The sequence below is a fragment of the Notolepis coatsorum genome (assembly GCF_963971535.1).
Source record: "Notolepis coatsorum genome assembly, chromosome: 10".
NCBI classification, from domain to species: domain Eukaryota; kingdom Metazoa; phylum Chordata; class Actinopteri; order Aulopiformes; family Paralepididae; genus Notolepis; species Notolepis coatsorum.
Window position 1 is genome coordinate 42,531,713 of NC_140174.1, and position 19,630 is coordinate 42,551,342.

General features: G+C 41.9%; 1 protein-coding gene across 1 annotated transcript; it reads right to left on the reverse strand.

The window, feature by feature from the left end:
* Positions 1–6,837: 6,837 nt before the first annotated feature.
* cox7a2l (cytochrome c oxidase subunit 7A2 like) lies at positions 6,838–18,654 on the reverse strand. Its single transcript, XM_084323450.1, has 3 exons — positions 18,511–18,654; positions 17,536–17,670; positions 6,838–8,104 (listed from the first exon to the last, which is right to left on the reverse strand). Exons 1-3 carry the CDS (start codon positions 18,580–18,582, stop codon positions 7,964–7,966), a joined length of 348 nt encoding a protein of 115 aa, XP_084179576.1. The 5' UTR covers positions 18,583–18,654; the 3' UTR covers positions 6,838–7,963.
* Positions 18,655–19,630: the final 976 nt, after the last annotated feature.

Consider the following 19,630-nt stretch of genomic DNA (forward strand, 5'->3'; position numbering starts at 1 on the left):
AAAATCGATTCTCTCAGTTCCTGATCACTCTTAGAGTCAAACAGCCATATCACATAATCACATAAAAGCTTATATCTCCATGAAAACGGGTCTGATTATCCTAAGACTGGTAACATAGATTCCTTACTTGAGATCAGATGGTATCCAAATGGATTATTCCAATTCCTGATCGCCATTCGATAAAATCGATCCTTTTATTGATCCCACGAGTATACTGTAAAAACACATAATCCCCGCTGCTCTGAGGGTCCAGAGTGGAGCTGATCGACCCCGGCTGCGTGAGTGAGAAGTAAAATGTGGAGTCCGGGATTTTTTTTCTCATTCATTTTCACTGAGTCCAATCCAAAAGGGTGAATTACCATCTGGGAGACGATAGGGGGCGCTTTTTTCACATCTGAGCGCCTGGAATGGCTGAATTTCCAACGGTAGACTCGTTGATGAAATATGATTTCAGTAATAAAAAAAAAACGAGAAAATACGAGAATTCTCGTGAGTGGGCATTCAACCCGCGGGGGGTAAACCCGAGAAAACTCGGGTTGGGCAATCAAAGTGTTAAGAGGTCAATGTTTTTAAATATTTTTTTTTGTAGCCAAGAGTAAAGACCATAACCCTATCAAAAACTGTAGTCAAAGTGTATATTTTCATTTTTACCAATGTTTTATATGTTTTATCGGAAATTAAAATGTATCCGAAAATGCGAATTATCGTAAAAAACGCAAGAAATGACTAAATCCAGATTCAACCCTGCCATTGGAAAGAGGAGCATTTTCCCTATCCATAGATGTATGATTTGGCCATAATAAGGTCAAGTTCAAGGTCAAATATGAATTTATAATTAAAGTCGATTATCATTAATTACTGTATCTACAAATCCTTCTGTTTAATCATCTTCCCGCGGTTCATTTGCTTAGATTTTTTGTACACATGATCTCAATAAGGTGGTGAATGAGCTCAGTGAGCATTTTCTCGTGCCCCGCAGATTTAACATGATCAAAGATGCAAAAATCATAAATCATAATTAATCATAATTAATTTATTCATTACAATTTACTCAGCCACAATATTTCGGTCACTGGAAATACATACCCCCAGGTCTATAGATGTTCCTAGATACCAAGAACATGCTAATTGACCTTGCAGAAGTGGAGCAATCTTCCATTTACTTAGGCATGTACCTTTAGGCGAAAACGGTCTACAGATTAACAGGTTGGTCCCAGAGTTTGCGCTGAACAGGGTAAATCTGCATTTTGCTATGATGCCACTAGCTCATGGAATGAACTCCAACAGTCCTTAAAGCTTGAGATCCGTTGCAGAATTAAAAACCTTGATCTCCAACAATTGTCAATCAAGTTGTACATGTTTTAATAGACACGTACCATCCTTGCTTTTGCCTCATCTTGTTGTCTTATTGTTGTGATTTTATATGCCGTGTGATTTTATATGCTTTTCTTGCTCATTTCTGTATGTACACTCGACGTGACTGTAAATGAGGGAAACCTCAGTTGCCTTTAGAGTGTAAATAAAGGTTTGAAATTAAATAAATGGGAACGGATTAGCATGGCGTGTGCGAACAGCCGTCTTCAGAGAACACCCGAGTGCCTCTTAACGCAGACACAGTATGAGCACCTTTCTTTTGCCTTCCTCTGGCGGTGCTGAAGGGAATGTGTAAACAACATTGGCATAATAGAAAAATTAAAGTTTCATGACAATGTGTCTGCTAGCCACTCACACAGAACCCCCCTCTCCACCCATCATCAATAACAGCCTTATTCTTTCAGTCCCACATCGCCTTGTTCTCCTTTACTCCCTCTGTTGCTTCCCGTTTACAGTATCTCTCTCCCCTTCTTCCTGATCGTCTTTCTCTCTCTCCTTCTCTCAACCCCGGATCTAATGCTCTCTCCATACAGCATGCACACACAGTACACTGCCTTGGAAGAGTGTGCTGTGGTTACTGTGGGAGATAATACATGATAACATAAAAGCTGTGATATATCTCTGGGTCTGAGAGCAGGCCGGAAAAAAGGGCCCATATTTACTACACAGGAAGGGTTGTGGTGACAGGGGAGAGATTGATTAGAGAAGAGCTGGGCACAAGGGGATTGTAGGTTTATACAAAATAATAATAATAAGTATCATGTGAAGAAGAATTGATCAATACATATACTGTATTGACAGCATGAGAGAATACCATACCCATTTTGACAAGATTAATTTCCTCCTTGTATGATTCAATCATAATAACAGTGCTACATTTATCTTCTATTTAATGTGTATTTCTGTTGCGCTGACGACTGAAAAGTGATGGAGATTCCGAGGAGGTAATACATGAGTGATGCACCGATGTGAAAATTGTGGCCGATACCGATAACCGATATTAATATTGCTGTTCTGGCCGATACCGATATTTACAGATGTCGATATCTCTGTATAGAAAACACTTTTTTTATGATAATCAAATAAAGAGCTATTTTCCAAAATGCATTTTTTCTTTTTAAACTTTTGTAACTTATTTTCAGAAATTACTGATATTTTGAAACTATTTGAGGCCAAAACATGTAAAAAAGAAAATATATATATATATAATATCGGCCGATATGGCCATTTCTTTACACATCGGTATCGGTCCGATATCAAGATTGGGCTGATATAAAAAAAAAAAATATATATATATATATATATATATATATATATATATATATATATATATATATATATATATATATATATATATATATATATATATATATATATATTATATTTTTTTTTTTTTATATCAGCTCAATCTTGATATCGGACCGATACCGATGTGTAAAGAAATGGCCATATCGGCCGATATTATATCGTGCATCACTAAATACATCAGAAGAACCCGAGAGCCCTTACTTCCACACTGCCACCAGCCCCGATGTACACACAGGGTGTAGGAGCAAGTAGGTGTTGTAATTATTTTACATTGGTCATTTAGCTGACGCTTTTATCCAAAGCGACTTACAGGTTCTGTACAACTTCAGCAGGTGAGGTACATCTCTGGTAGCTAAGGGTAAGTAAGATTGTTCATCAAACAGTGCCGAATTTGAGTGCTAAAGTCTTGAGTGCATAGTAGGATAGAGATTATATTCTCATCTCACAAAAAACATGCAAACATACATACTCCTGCCCTTGCCCTTGAGCAAGGCACTTGCATTAGGACTGGAGTTGTTCTCCGGGGTGCCGGGCTATGGAACGCCCGCTGCTCCTAAATAGTTAGAATGGGTTAAATACAAATGGAAATTCCTGGGCATATGCAAAATGATATACATGGCAAATAAAGAGATTCTAGAGAGTTGTCAAAGCAGTTTTGGACTATGGTGATGTAATCATTTAAGTAGATTTAGAGTAAGATTGTTCACCAAACGATGTTGAACTTGAGTGCATAGTAGCATAGACCTATTATATAGCATATATTTGTAATCTCTCTACATCTCTAATACAGTTCCCAGTATTTGGAAAACTGTCTCTCCTTTGCATAAAGGTGGAGACAGAACTGACCTGAACAATCATCATCCAATTGATTTGTCCTGCTTAGCTAAAATCCTGGAATCACTAGTGAATAACCAACTCAAAACATTTCTCTCTAACCACTCTGTTCTAAGCACCCATCAATCTGTTTTATTTACTATTTATATGAATGATATTATTTTGTCCTTGAAGGGCTGTCAAGTCCATTTATATGCAGATGACACAATTATCTACTGTACCGCAGATTCTGTACAAATAGCTACTGACAATCTACAACATTCATTTAATGCTCTGCAAGATAAGCATGTACTAAATGCAAGCAAAACTAAATTCATGGTGTTCTCTCGGACCAGAAATATTGATGACAAGTTTGCATATATCAACCAGAAATGGGTCGGACATAGAAAGGGTAACTAACTGAATATATAAATATCTTGAATCTGGCTCGATATTTGTTTAAATATCATATAGACAACCTTGCCAGGAAATTGAGGCAAAAAATGTGTTTCCTGTACAGGAATATATCTAGTTTCTCAATGATGTGTAGAAAGAGGGTTATTGAAGCAGTCTTTCCATCTGTCTTGGATTATGGAGACGTGATATACAGAAATGCTGCCTCTTCTACTCAACCCTCTGAGGTTGCCAAACCCGTGGGCGGGTGTGATAGCACTACTGTTAGATTCTGCTCTTCGATTTATCACTGGTGACAGATATGATACACACCACTGCATCTTATGAGAAAGTGGGTTGGTCTTCTCTGGCAGATAGGCTAAATCAACACTGGCCGTGCCCTCACAGGGGGATCGGTGGGTTCTATGTTTTTGCTTTCGGATTCTGCGGGGGGGGTGGCGGGTCATGTGCTTCATGGCCTGTGGCCGTGCCGGGGGGGGGGGGGGGTTCTAGATCTTCGGGCGGGCACTGGGACCTTTTGGACGCCTTTTGGACGCTTTGGGATGCTGTGGGGGTTGTGGTGGGTTCTTCATGCGGGGGGTCCCTGGGGTGTCGGTGGGCTGGGAGAGTTCAGTGGTGGGGACTGGCCGGGGTCCGTCGGGATGCATGTTGGAGGCTGGTGTTCAACGCTGGGGGAGGCGCCTATGGCTTCGGCTGGGCCTTTCCCGAACCTTACCTGGAGTTGGGTTCTGGTCTCTTGCGTGTGCTTTGATGAATTTTGGTTGGTTTTCATAGTTGGGCTCCCTCGGTTCGCTGGCGTTTTGGGGATACCTTGCGTGGGGGGCTCGTTGCGGCTTCTGCTGTGTTTCGGGGTGTCCCGGTGTCGTCTCAGACCGTCCGTGGTGCTGCATGTCTTCTCATTTGACCGCTGTTGTGTCCGTCTGCTTGAGTGTTTGGAGTTGTGGCTCCTTTGGCGTGGCTGCAGGTCCAGGGGTGCGTGGCCTGTAATTTCCTACGTGGAGTTTGGGGGTGGGATTCGCTAGTTTCCTCGTGGTGGCGAGGTCGCCGGGACCAGGGAGGATGGTGCGGCATTCCCGTCACCATGCATGGCAGTGTGAGTGGCACGCAGGCTATTTGTGTTTTCCTTTGGTCATGGCACACTTTTTTTTTTTTTTTTACTGTCTTTTCCCCCCCCTCTTTTTCCGATTTTTCTCCCATCCCACTGTTAGTCGTTATGCCAATTCCCAACTCCCTTCCTGGTTGTTGCGCACCCCCCCTACTGTTGGTCCGGGAGGCCGGAGACTATCACATGCGCAGCCAGCCGGCAGCCAGCCTGGCATCTCAGATTCTCACTGAGAGAGTGTAACGTGTGGAAGGTCACACTACCTCCCTCCAGATCCTTCCTTCGCTGAGCAGGCGCCCCGACCGAACTGTAGGAGTATTTTTCTTTTTTCTGTTTACAACGCCCAGGACCCACCCATCAGCTTTCCCACCCTCTAATACTGCCAATTGTATTAGTACGGACGACCAGCCAAACTGAAAACAATGTGGAGAGCTGGGATCGAACACGCGAACCCAGCGTCTCCAGAATTGGTGGGGGGGGGGGTCTTGGATGGGGATTGATGTGTGGGGTGTTTGTGGGACTGGCTGTTTCGGGGAGGTTCACATGCCCTCAAGCAACATTGTACTTATTTTATGCCTAATCTTCTGTCTGCACGTTTACGTTGCACTACTTTTATACCTTGTTCTTATGTCTGCAATTTATGCAGTTTTTATTGTCAACTATATGCTGATTGTATGCCTATGTTCATTTTATACTAATTACTGTGGTGCACTCTGGAATGCTGTCCATGCTATATAGTTATTCATATTTATTATTATATTGTAAAACATGTATGCATTGAAATGTCTAAGTCTCGACGACATTGAAAATGAGGGTGACCTCAATTGTCCTTTCGGGAATAAAAATAAAGGTTTGAATTAATTAGCATAGTAGGTAGTAATATAGGCAATGCAGATTCCTTAGTCTACAGATTAATTGTGTCGATTGAGAGGGAGGAGTGGGGTTATGAACAGTACAGAACCCTTTCAGTCTTTCAGCAGCTTAAATCGCATGAGATTGCCAGCATCGCTATCAGGAACTGTATCTCAAACACACACACACTGAATACAGTGAGGAGCATCTGACACGAGGGCCCACACAGACAAATAGGAGACAGAGACAGCTTTTGAGCCAAGTGAGCAGCAGTTACACCCCAGATGGAGCCGTCACCATCACACACACTCACTCCGGCATCATGGCACTACAAATGGCAGCCTGTTCAAAACTGTGTGGGTATGAAATAGAATCAATCTTAAGGGACACTCCACCATTATGGGAAATGCGCTTACCGTCTTCTCCAGAATCAGACAAGACGATAGATACCAATTTCCTCTCTGTGCATTCAGTAGAAAGCTATCCGGTTGCAAGTTAGCCTAGCTCAGCACAATGAATGGAAGCAGATACGGATCAGCTAGCCTAGCTTTTGGCCAAAAACACCTCTCCTGGTGCTAGGCTAGTGGTCCATATCTACTTCCATAGCTTTGGGCTATTGGCATCTTCTTGTCCGACTCTGGAGAAGACGGTAAGCGCATTTCCCATAATGTTGGTGTGTTCTTTAAAATAATAACAATGCCAGATATATCAACATCTCAAGGCATGTTCTATCAAAACCATGGAACATGCCAATATCTGTGGCACATTTGCCGATAACCATTTATCAGTACAAGGCGAATATCGTCCGATAATATCAGCTCACAAATATATCCATCTATCCCTAGTTCCCATCTATCCAAACATAACAAGCCAAGGTAAATGCTCCAGGGCTTGATTCAATCTCACTTAACAAGGCAGGTGTTAAAATGCCCTTAAAAAACAGTGGGCACAAAAGATGACAATGACAGAAAACAGTGGTTCAAAATATAGTTTTACTCTTGTTTTCTTTATTAAATTCATTAACTTACAGTATATATTTTTGAAAAACAAACAAGACAGACAAATAGGTAGAATTTGTGTGATTTTCTGACATTGACGACATTCATGATCATGATCACATTCATCATAATCATCCCTCAGCACAGTCTCATGGTCCATTCCAAAGGTAAAAAAAAAAAAGCTTCCCTTCCTCTGTCCTACGTCCTCGATACCTCCCGTGACCCGGAAACTGATTTATTTTGTGCCACATTAAGGCCATAGGAAACACACAGAGGAAGCCTGTTTCCTCGCTTGTCTGGGAGGATACAAGTGTTTTTCAAAGACCTTTGATGTAGGCTGTTAAACGTGTAGAGCTCCTCCCATAAACAGCACGAGTGAACGAGGAGTCCCTATGTTTCACTGAGGAATCGAGGATGAGACGCAAGCAGAGCACACATATATAAACCTTTGGAAAAACAATGGAATGGGCTATTCATAGTATTTTCACAACGTGTCTTGTCAACCAGTAGCAGCTCATTGGCCACGGTTGTCATTTAATGATAATCACCTGCTCCTTGATTACAATCACCTGTTTTCCGATGTCTGCGATGAAATACTATGAATTACCATAGAAGATGTGTAGGTCAGGATGATGTCAGAGCTTCATAAGTTGTCACAGTAATGATTATTAGGGTGAAGTTGGTTAGGCTGCGGCTACATTGATCAGTCGTGTCTGTCCGTCTACGTCCGTTTTCAACGTGGAGTATCCGCTTGGTGGACAAGGTTGACGTCGTGTCCGCCTCCGCCAGATTTAGGTATTTTCTGACAAAGGTTTGGAGAGGGTGAACTTTTGGAACTAACAAATACGTTAGCATCCACAAAGCTGTCGTTTCTGCAAAACCACGATTATGTTGGGTTCTAATAAAAAAATAAACCAATGGACACCATTAATACCTTCTGTCAAATTTCTATCCGTTCAGCGACAGATCAATGGAGCCGCAGCCTTAGCCTGGAAAAAGAGCATGGTACATTGGTACAACCCTGAATCAGGTCAGCCACTGCTGTGTTGTGCTGAGCTGTGCTGTGCCTAGGTCAGTCAAAGGATGGAGGCAGGGTCGATGGTCACTTATTTCTGGGCTGGGCTGCGATGTAAAGAGCCACAAGACAATAGAGAGCGCCCCCTATGGTCAGTGCCATGGTGGTACGGTACAGGAGCCTGTCGGGGACTCCACGCTTCAAGTGAACGGGCCTGCCGTCGGACGTCTGACAGAGTGCAGGAAGGAGGTAGTTGGCAAAATAGACAAGAGGTGGGAGAGAAGAGGAAACAGAATAGTATCAGTCCAGAATAAAGATTTTATTATGATAATACAGACATTTGTGATATCATCTATGACCGTTTGTGGTTGGATGGCTGATTGAGATATTTTTTTTGTTGCCTTTTCACGTTTAGTCCCATCCCCCTATTTTGTCGTTATGCCAATTCCCTCCTGGTCACTGCGCTGCCCTACCATTGGTCAGGGGAGGGTGTAAACTACTACACATCGCCAGTCGCTTCTTTTCACCCGACAGTGAGGAGACACTCAGTTTGGCCCAAAAGGACTGCTTTGCTATCACATTGACATCGCTGACGACCTGACATGGACCCTGAACACCTCCTCCCTGATATGAATGAATAAAAACTTTTATAATGGACACCACAGCTACATTGGACCAGTCATAGTGGACAGACCAGATGTGTTGTTTTGCGTGTTTATAGCACAAGTGCTAGTTTTCAACACTAGTCCATTGAGGCTTTTCTAAAAAAGATAGAATAAAATGAACAGTATAATACAGAATTAAAATCACAAATCAGAACAAATAGTTACCAGAACAAGATGATCAAAACAACAAAACCAGTCCGCGTCTACATACCGTATGTGAGCACTGCTGCTTTGATTTCAGCCATACTTTTAGTCCTCTGTTGAAGACGTTGGCATTGGACTCCAGTTTTAAGTTTATGTGTGTTTCACTACACAAATGAGTGCATGCTTACCAACTGTCAGTCTGCAACACTACTATCACCGACATCTAAGAAGGGAGATCCCCCCTTGAATGGCCCTTCTAAGGTTTCTCTCCTCCACACTGCCTGTGGTGCATTTTTCCCTATTGTTAGGTTTTAGTGAGTTTTTCCTTACCTTCGCGTGGGGTATGTCTGGGAGTGTTTGCATTCATTCATTTATTTGCATTTATTTTAAATTTGTTGGACATTATGGTGTTCTTGTTTTGTTCTTGACTTATTGTTATGTTTCTTCTTGACTTGTTAACACTATCAGAGCCGGCCTTGTTTACCTTTTTACCCCGTTGAATGCCATCATCCACTTCAATGTTAGTGTTAAAAACGCATAATCTATGTTTTAAATTATGGCTATGTGTCCAATCTGCCCGTCGCTTATCAATGACTTGTTTGCAGTCAACATTGTCTAAACCAGTGATTCCCAACCTGCGGTCCGCAGACCCCCTGGGGGTCCGCCAGGGGGCGCAGGGGGTCCGCCAGACCACAGATGATTTGAGTTTTTTTTTTTTTTTTTTTTTTTCTTTTTTTTATCATCAGAAGCATGAATAGTCTCTCCACTACAATAAAAAATAAAGATAAATAAATAAACATCTAGACATGATTTTTGAACGTTAACAGTAGGCTACCGGGTAGCCGCTAAAACGCGAATCAGTTGACTGTATCACTTTCTGTAGCTAGCCTAGCACGCTAGTTAACTTTCTCGGCTCGTCTGCAGTCAGCCGCCAGAGGCGAAAATGTGTGACAAACGAAAAGGAGATGACGGCAGCTCATCTGCAAAAAAAGTTAGGACCTACAGCAATTGCGAAAATTACATCACCATGGGCTTCACTGAGGGACTAGACAAACGACCTGAGTGTGTGATTTGTGGAGAAAAGTTGGCAAACTCGAGCCTGAAGCCCAGCAAGCTGAAGAGACATCAGGCGTCTAAGCACCCAGAAACCGTTGGGAAGGATCCAGACTTTTTTCGGAGGAAAGAACAGTCTCTCAAGGCGAACAAGCCTGTTGATGTTAGAGTAGCGTGGAGCAGGGGTGGCAGTGATTTACAGAAGGCTACCGAAGCCTCCTTTGAGTGTTAGCTTTTAATTGCAAAAGCAAAGAAACCGCACAATATTGGCGAGCAGCTCATCAAACCAGCCTGCATCAAAATGGTTTAGAAACTGTGCGGCCCACAGGTGGCGGATAAACTAAAATCAGTACCACTCTCGAACAATGTAGTGAAAGACCGAATTGATAAGATGTAGGGATGCCCCGAGCACGTTTTTTGCCACCGATACCGATCACCGATCGTCGTGAGCCATATCGGCCGATACCGATCCGATAGTTTTTGATTAAAAAGAAATTAAAATTTATTTTATATAAAAAGTTTTTTTTTTTTTTTTTTTTTTATAAAATATATATATTATATAATTAGACTTGTACTTGTATTATCTGCGAGACATCGCCACCACGCAACAAGTCAAAATGCTCGCTATCTGCAAACAGCTCCACTGTCTGTGTGTACTCTAGTAGCTCCTCCTGATATCAACAAATGCTCCAGCAAGTCTTGTAGTGCATGTTGATACCTCCGTTAGCTCGCGTTAGCTGACGTTAATTCACTGTTCAAAACGAAATGTCCGATTGAACTAAATAGTTGTCTTAACGTCATCTAGCCGGCTAGCAGTAGCTACAGATAGCTCCTGATATCAATGTCTTATAACATTGATTGAATGCGTATTCGAGCTGAGGGCTTGCTGAATGTGAAATGACCAAAGCACTTAACGTTACCAATGGGGTCCCGCTGCAGCGCCGGAGAATCCTTTTGCTCGCTATCTGCAAACAGCTCCAGTCATTTCACATTCAGCAAGCCCTCAGCTCGAATACGCATTCAATCAATGTTATAAGACATTGATATCAGGAGCTATCTGTAGCTACTGCTAGCCGGCTAGATGACGTTAAGACAACTATTTAGTTCAATCGGACATTTCGTTTTGAACAGTGAATTAACGTCAGCTAACGCGAGCTAACGGAGGTATCAACATGCACTACAAGACTTGCTGGAGCATTTGTTGATATCAGGAGCTATCGGTAGCTAGCCGGCTAAATACCGTTAGACAATGCCTACTAAAAGTGAATAGTTGACTGGGTAATTTTGTTTAAACAGTAACGATAGCTAGGTAGCTAACGTTAGCTCAGGTCGAATGCACTATCTAGACTCAGCAGAGGAGGTCCGCCTCCTCTGTGTTTACAAACTCTACACGGGTACGGGCGGGGCTAGGGAGGAGGAGCAGTTTGCAGGTCCTGTGCGTCTGAGACAAGCGAGTGAGATATCCACTTGATCAGTTTCCGCGATCGGCGAATATGACTAATTATCGGAATTCCCCGATTGCATATTTATACTGATTATCGGCCGATAACGATCGGTGGCCGATCGATCGGGGCATCCCTAATAAGATGTCAAGTGATTGCGAGCAGCAGCTGTCAGAAAAGCTTAGAAAGGGTCCATTTGCCATACAACTTGATGAAACTACAACTGTCGCAGACGAGGCTGTGCTCATCGTTTATGTGCAATATATTGAAAATGAGGATCTGAAGCAGGACATTCTCATGTCAGTCAACCTTACTACCACCACTCGAGGTGAGGATATTTTTACTGCAGTGGATTCTTACTTCATTCAACATAAATGCAAACCGTTCACCATTAGGGCCTGATTTGAGAGGATGAATACAGGATTTGAATATTGGCCAAAATTTTGAAATACATATGGTGCAAGATTAGATTTGTTGATTGAAGGCACAAGTCAAAGAAGCATAGTGGGTCTAATTATGATGCATATGCCTGTGTATAAGCAGTTTGTTATTAAAATGACAAAAAAAGGGTATTAAACCCAGCTAGGACAGATTCTCTCTGCTACTGATTGGAATTTCCTGTCTCATATTTAGTTTAATTTGTTGCATTGATTTGTTCCATAAATGCAAACCGTTCACCATTAGGGACTGATTTGAGAGGATGAATACAGGATTTGAATATTGGCCAAACATTTTGAAATGCATATGGTGCAAGATGAGATTTGTTGATTGAAGGCACAAGTTAAAGAAGCATAGTGGGTCTAATTGTGATGCATATGCCTGTGTATAAGCAGTTTGTTATTAAAATGACAAAAAAAAGGTATTAAACCCAGCTAGGACAGATTCTCTCTGCTACTGATTGGAATTTCCTGTCTCATATTTAGTTTAATTTGTTGCATTGATTTGTTCCATAAATGCAAACCGTTCACCATTAGGGCCTGATTTGAGAGGATGAATACAGCATTTGAATATTGGCCAAACATTTTGAAATGCATATGGTGCAAGATGAGATTTGTTGATTGAAGGCACAAGTCAAAGAAGCATAGTGGGTCTAATTGTGATGCATATGCCTGTGTATAAGCAGTTTGTTATTAAAATGAAAAAAAAAAAAGTATTTTATGGTATCTTATTAGGAGGGGGTCCGCGAATTTCATCAGAGATGTTTGGGGGTCCCTGGGGGGAAAAAGGTTGGGAACCACTGGTCTAAACGGATATATATATATATATATATATATTTTTTTTTTTTTTTTTTTATCGGTTCATATGCTTTTTATAGCATTCCGAAAAGCTAGCGTTCGCTAAAAAAATTTCTGAAAATTTTAAGATTCCCCCATAAATGGCATTTATTGGAATATTCTCGAATACACTAGACACGTTGTCATTTGTTGGCCTATTTATGAATCATTTTCAAATAAACGCTAGATTATCGATAGTATATGTGTACTTATGCACGCTATAGAGGCGGGCTGAAAATCTATTATCCATTTCCTCAAGATCACACACACACACATGGCACATGCTGATATCTCAGTGAATACAGGTCTGATTATCCTAAAACTGGTAACAGACTAGGCTTGGGCGGTATGACGGTATTACGGTATACCGGGGTATTTCGAAATACCGACGGTATTGAAAATCAATACAGTCTAAACAGAGTTTTGTTGTAGTGCACACACGCGCCAGCAGAGGGCGAGACTAGTCCTCACTAGAGTTGTTCCGATACCGATACTGGTATCGGAAATGCCGCCGATACTGCCTAAAACGCTGGTATCGGTATTGGCGAGTACACGTAAATTCTAGCCTCCGATCCCATGATGTAATTTATCTCCTGCCGAGTCCTGCGGAGAGTGAGGATTATAAAATGAACATGTTTTAAAGTGTGATGCTGTGTCATTTTAACAGCAGATACACTTTCTTAAATTCCATTGTCCCCGACAGTGCGGTGTGACGGGGAGCTCGGACGGGAATCGGGCTGTGTTTGGCTGGTGTTATGATAGCATTAGCTGGAAAGATAGCTAGTTGGAACAACATCCGCTTTTAACGTTACATCAAATCAGATGATCGCCTGTCCTTTCTCCAGGACCTAACACTGTCCGTGACCGTCTATCAACAATAATGCACCCACGGTGAATTGTATTTAAGTTAAGTAGCTACGGACTAGCGTTAGCTGACTATTACTAACGTTATCAATGCGGGAAGACGCGCTAGGTCAGTTAGCTTAGCTTGATAACGTTACCGTGTCTAAAGTTGGTGCTATTCACATAATCCAGCAATAATGGCTGCAGACCTGCAAGCAAAGTACAGCAAGTGCCAAAGGATAAGAGTCTGAGGCGGAGTTTCAAAAGAGAATGTTGAATATTTATTTTGCATCAAAAACCACAACATGAACGTTCTATCTGCCACTAGCTTACAGACTGAATAGGGTATATCTGCAGAGCCACTGAGTAGCGAGTGCAACACCGTTTAATGTCCGTGTGGATCATTGGAGTAGGGTATATCTGCAGTGCTGCAGCCCATACTCATTGATTAATGATACTAATACAAATCTATACAATCACCTGTTGTTGAATAAATACTATACGTTCTAGTTATTACTAAAAAACAGTATAACAGTATCTGAAAAAAAAAAAAGTATAATTTATATAAATTTTTTTTTAGTTTTTTTTTTATGCACTGGTATCGGATAAATATCGGTATCGGCCGATACCCAAAGCTTAGGTATCGGAATCGGATCGGAAAGGGAAAAATGGTATCGGAACATCTCTAGTCCTCACTGGTGGGGCGAGCCATGCAGAGCTGGTTGTCTACACACAGGAGGAGGAGGAGGAGGAGGGGAACCCCGCTTCAGTGAGTGAAATTAAATGAGACACGCTCACCGTTGCTGGTGCTGCGGGCTAACTGGCTATTCTGAGAGCTAACTGTAGTGTTGTGTATGATCACAACGGTGTTCACGCTTTACGGTAATGTTGCGACAGTGCTGTGAAAATACCGTAAAGCGTTGTGGTTGTGGTAAGTGTGTGTTGTTGTTGTGTGTAGGATGCTGCAGGCGAACTGCTACCATTCTGAGAGCTTAACGTTAGCACTAGATGCTGCGGGCTAACTGCTACCATTCTGAGAGCTTAACGTTAGCACTAGATTGCTGCGGGCAAACTGCTACCATTCTGAGAGCTTAACGTTAGCACTAGATGCTGCGGGCTAACTGCTACCATTCTGAGAGCTTAACGTTAGCACTAGATGCTGCGGGCTAACTGCTACCATTCTGAGAGCTTAACGTTAGCAATAGATGCTGCGGGCGAACTGCTACCATTCTGAGAGCTTAACGTTAGCACTAGATGCTGCGGGAGGACTGCTACCATTCTGAGAGCTTAACGTTAGCACTAGATGCTGCGGGCTAACTGCTGCGGGTAGTTAAGGCCACAGAGTTCACCATCAGCACCCAATTACCCACTATCAAGGACATCTACCTGAAGCGCTGCATGCGGAGAGGGCGCAACATCATCCGCGCCCCCACCCACCCCTGCAATGGACTGTTTGTTCCCCTGCCTGGTGGGAAACGGTACAGGTGTCTCCGGGTTCGCACCACTAGACAAAAACAGCTTTTCCCCAGGACTGTAACCCTGATGAACTCTGCACTCTAACCACTTGACCCCAGCACCGTCACTTAGGGCTAGATCCACAAAGAATGGATTGCACGGAGCAAGTTGCACCCTTACTTACAATTCATTATGAATTGAAAATGGGGGACCCTGATGTAAACAAGATGAAAGTCTCTCTGGTCTGCATCCCCTTAACAATTGTGTGTATTGAGCCGTACTGTATTGTACCCATTCTGCAATCTGTTAATAAAACTTTCATTCAATCAATCAATCTGCACGGTGATTGATTGAATGAAAATTGTATTAACAGATTGCAGAATGGGTACAATACAGTACGGCTCAATACACAATTGTTAACACTTTGATTGCCACGAAGTATGCCCATCCTTATGCCCAGTCTGCCAGCGCTGTAACCCTATGGAGATGTTTACCTTCTTTGCAGGGCTATAACTTTTTAAATATTATAGTGTAGCGATTGTAATGGTACATAATTCACCCACGGAACTATTGTTAGGAACATTAGTTCCGCCCGAAACATTCTGGAACATTTGTGGTGATGTCATAGCCGAACGTTCTAGAACATGGGTGATGTCCCCGTATGATGACATGACCAATGTTCTAGAACATTTGTGTACGTATATATGTATTCGGCAATTCTCTCAGAGGAGTCAGTTGACTGCAAGCAACGTAGCAGTAGCATGTTGTATTGCTGTGCGTAATAAATGCTATTCGCTCTGCCTCGAGCCACCGTCTCCGACTCATCTCTCGGCACTACAATAGCTATATTGACATTACTATGGCCCATTCAACATCGGGTATCTATCGTTCCGGATGTGGAAACGGTATATTTTTTCATTCATACATTGTTGCGTTAATACCGTCGAGAATATAAGTATGTTTTTAAGCTTTTCTGCTGTAATTCCCAAAACACGAGTTATAGGCCCTGAAGCATATGATAGATTATCGATTTCTTTCCTATACACGCTATATTAACAAATTCAAATGTATATGATCGGTATACATTATGCTTCATCATGCGTGAAGGAAAGGGGGGTCGTTTATAATTCCTTGATCGTCAGTAACGGCTTTATTTAGTATGGGTTGATACATTGATCAGATGGATTGCAAACAAAGAAATGGACAATCAAGCTGAAAATAACGTTAGATTCCTCTTACCGTTCGCGATGAGACTGGAGGAAAAATATTCCAATTATTTGACGTCGATCTGCTAGATCCATTTCCCCAATAAACGCCGAAATCATATCGATTATTGCGTTTCGAAAGCCATCCCATGCACTCGAGTGTTTGTCTGGACCCACGTAACAAGATATTACTGCCGGAGGGATTTCCTCGATGCACCAGCGCCACTTCCGGTTTTGGCATGGAGTGTAACTCGCCCGATCATCCACCAGGCGGCGGTATTGAGGCGTTGCAATCAGGGGCGTAGCTATTTTTTTTTTTTTTTTTTTTTAACTAGACATCACTCAGGTGTATTATTGATGCTCTCATTGATACTATGTTTGTTTCTGAAGTGTGTGTGTGTGTGTGTGTGTGTGTGTGTGTGTGTGTGTGTGAGATATATAGAGAGAGAGGGGGGGCTTTGGTAGACTATTGCATTGGTCCATTCATTGAAGATGAACGCAATGCGACATCCTTTACTAGGCTCACCCACCAACAGTGCAGGTGCTGAACTGCTGATCCGAATGTATAGGTAAAAACCATATTATGCGTTTTCATCAATACAAAAATTGCCAAAATTGCTTACGCGCGCTCGCATTCACTGGGGGCCTACAAATGCATTCTTTCATGGGGCCCAGAATCTGGAGCTACACCCCTGGTTGCAATATCAGACAGGGTGCAGCTGCAGTCCCGCAAGGAGGCTGGATGAATTATGATTGCCATGGTGAAAAAATTCAATATTGATCCCAACAACGAATTATCACTTTGTTGGCGTTCAACGCATGGCGGGCAATAACGAATTATAACGTTGTTGGCGTCCAATGTGTTAAAGGGATGCAGACCAGAGAAAGACTTTCGTCTCGTTTACATCAGGGTCCCCCATTTTCAATTCATAATGAATTGTAAGTAAGGGTGCAACTTGCTCCGTGCAATCTATTCTTTGTGGATCTAGCCCTTAATTTACCCGACTGTCCACCAATGCCACCATGAATGCTGCACTTTACTGTCTCCTATAGGTTCCTATATTTTTATACATTACATTTTATCTAGGTATTGTTAAGTGTCTTATGATGATGACTGTGATGATGATTTATGTGTCTTTTCATTTGATTGACCTGTACTGTCTCTGATTGAACACAGACAATTTTGTTGTATATGTGCCTCGCTCATTATACAATGACAATAAAACCGAATTGATTTGAAGGAGTATCCCTGGGAGTGTAACGCGTGCAGAGGTTCACATAGATTGGAAGTGATTTACGCTCTTTTGGTGGAACCTTTGCTAGATTGCCACAAGACCCTAAATTTACATCAAAAAATAAAAAAGAATTAACCAATCAAATGCCAAGATTACACCTTGATAATAATAATAATAACTTTATTTGTATAGCACTTTTCATACAGAAGTTGCAGTTCAAAGTGCTTCACAACAGTAAAAAATACAGACATAAGCGATATATAACTGTGAAAGACTCACAACACCATTAATTTCTGCCATGGAGAACATTATGTGTGGATCCAGCATTTCTGCAGGGTCGTACCTGGAATAGTCTCTGAAGGTCCGGCACTCTGTTGCCTCCCATATACTCCACCACGGCCCCCGACTCTGATGCCAGTTTGGTAGGTGTGGCAAATATCATGGTAGGGGCCTCCGCGGGCACACCTGGCCTCAGCCCCTGTAATAAAAATAGGCTAAACTCTTCAGTATGTCGCAGTAACGAATAGGCTATACACAGAACAGAAGGCATCAAATATTACATAAAAAATCTCAACAATAAACTGCATGAACCAAAACAATGAAATTAAACTTAAATCAACACACATTAAAACACAGAAACAACAAACAATTGATTAAAAACAAAGACCTAGGCAAAGTATTTGAAAGAAGGAAGTCACAATAATTTCCACATTTGGAAATTATTACCTACCTACTATGCAAGTGTCTGGCAAGCTATATTAAAATATAATTGTATCCAAATGTGTCATTCATCAATAACTATGTCAAACAACATTTGCACGATACAGGATGGAGCTTCATGTTTTGACTGACTCAAGGGTCAAGTGGAACACACACACATACACCACTTGACATGTCTGTATTGAATAAGGTCCTACTGAGGATAATTAGGTCAAATGAAGAATAAAGGTCAGGTCAAATCCGATGGCCCCCTTAGGCTAGCTGCTATAGGGCCGAAATTACATTACATTCCCAACAACACTAACACTGACCTGTTCATGATTAGGGGAAGCTATCGTTGATGAGGACGTATTTGGCTAATAATCAATAGTATTTAACGTAACATACCGACGGTAAAAAAACTGCAAGAAAAAAAACGTCTACAATAATAAAAATGCCGTGACAACAAAAAACCTGAAGTGTATTGTCTCACTTGTCAAAAGCATGTATTAGGCGAGGCGAGTGGATGGAGCGTCTGCAGAGTTACTATGAAGGTCATCATCAGCCGGTTAACGTTACCGACCCAAACTCTCGTCGACATTCGTCGTTCGTGTCTCACCTGGGGGCTGTAGGCGGTGGCGGGAGCAGAACCCGTTAGTTTCTGGGTGACTCCGCTGAATTTATAATACATTTTCCAGCTGAAGGACAGGTGATGTACTATGGATGTATGTCCACAACAAAATCACCCGGTAAAAAGGGTCTTCCTGTCGCCGCCGTCGGCGGAAGATGACGCGTGGTGCTGTCCTACCACTGCCCGCTTAAAAGTCAGCCCTTACTTTTTTTTTTTTTTTTTTTTTTTTTTTTAGTTCTAACTAACCTTTTATGAGAACACAAATGCTAAATGTATACTCTGATATAGGCTAATACAGATGCTGTTTTATTTATACACATTTTCAATTGACTCCAGACAGTCCAGTACTCTAAATGGAACAGTCAAGTGTATTGAGCCGTACTGTATATTGTACCCATTCTGCAATCTGTTAATAACATTTTCAATCAATCAATCAAAGTTTCAATGGATCATCATAACAATTATTATAGCCAATTGTATTCAATTGTCATGACTTGTATGTTTGGATTTTTATGATATGTATGATGCTTACAATTAATTTAGAGATTCAGCCATGAGCAACCAGTGAGATGATTAAGATAATGATATCTGCAAAAACTATATATTTCCCATAAAACCTCCTGACTGAACAATAGGTTTCTATAATCCTTTTCTGTGGTGAGTTGGTTTTGGCCCCGGCCCTCCTTAGTGCTATGCAATCAAACATTATAGAGAAGGATCCATTTTTACATTTGTCTGTATGAATTGAATGTCTACTTGTGTAACTGTTATGCACATAACAAGCATGTGTCACTAGAGGGTTTGATAGACAGTTCGCTTGTTCCAAATTTTTTTTTTTAATCCACTTTTTCTCCTGTTTTTCTGTGTTTTTCTCCCATCCCAATTTAGTCATGCCAATTCCCCCCTCCCCTTCCTGGTCGTTGCTCGCATGTGCCCCCCACTGGTCGGTCTAGGGAGGGTTGATAGATACTATCACATGTCCCCTCCGATACATGCAGAGTCAGCCAGCCACTTCTTTTCACCTGCCAGCGCGGACTCTCGTTGGTGAGGTGTAACGTAGGGTGACCAGGTGTCCCCCTTTTGGTTGTACTGTCCCACCATTTGAGAC

What these genes read in the sequence shown, in the direction of transcription:
- cox7a2l (XM_084323450.1), bottom strand. Translation starts at nt 18,582, where the DNA reads ATGTATTATAAATTCAGCGGAGTCACCCAGAAACTAACGGGTTCTGCT. An exon ending in CCACCGCCTACAGCCCCCAG is followed by an intron (nt 17,671 to 18,510) that starts GTGAGACACGAA and finishes TTTTTATTACAG; the next exon opens with GGGCTGAGGCCAGGTGTGCC. An exon ending in ACCTTCAGAGACTATTCCAG is followed by an intron (nt 8,105 to 17,535) that starts GTACGACCCTGC and finishes GCACTCTGTCAG; the next exon opens with ACGTCCGACGGCAGGCCCGT.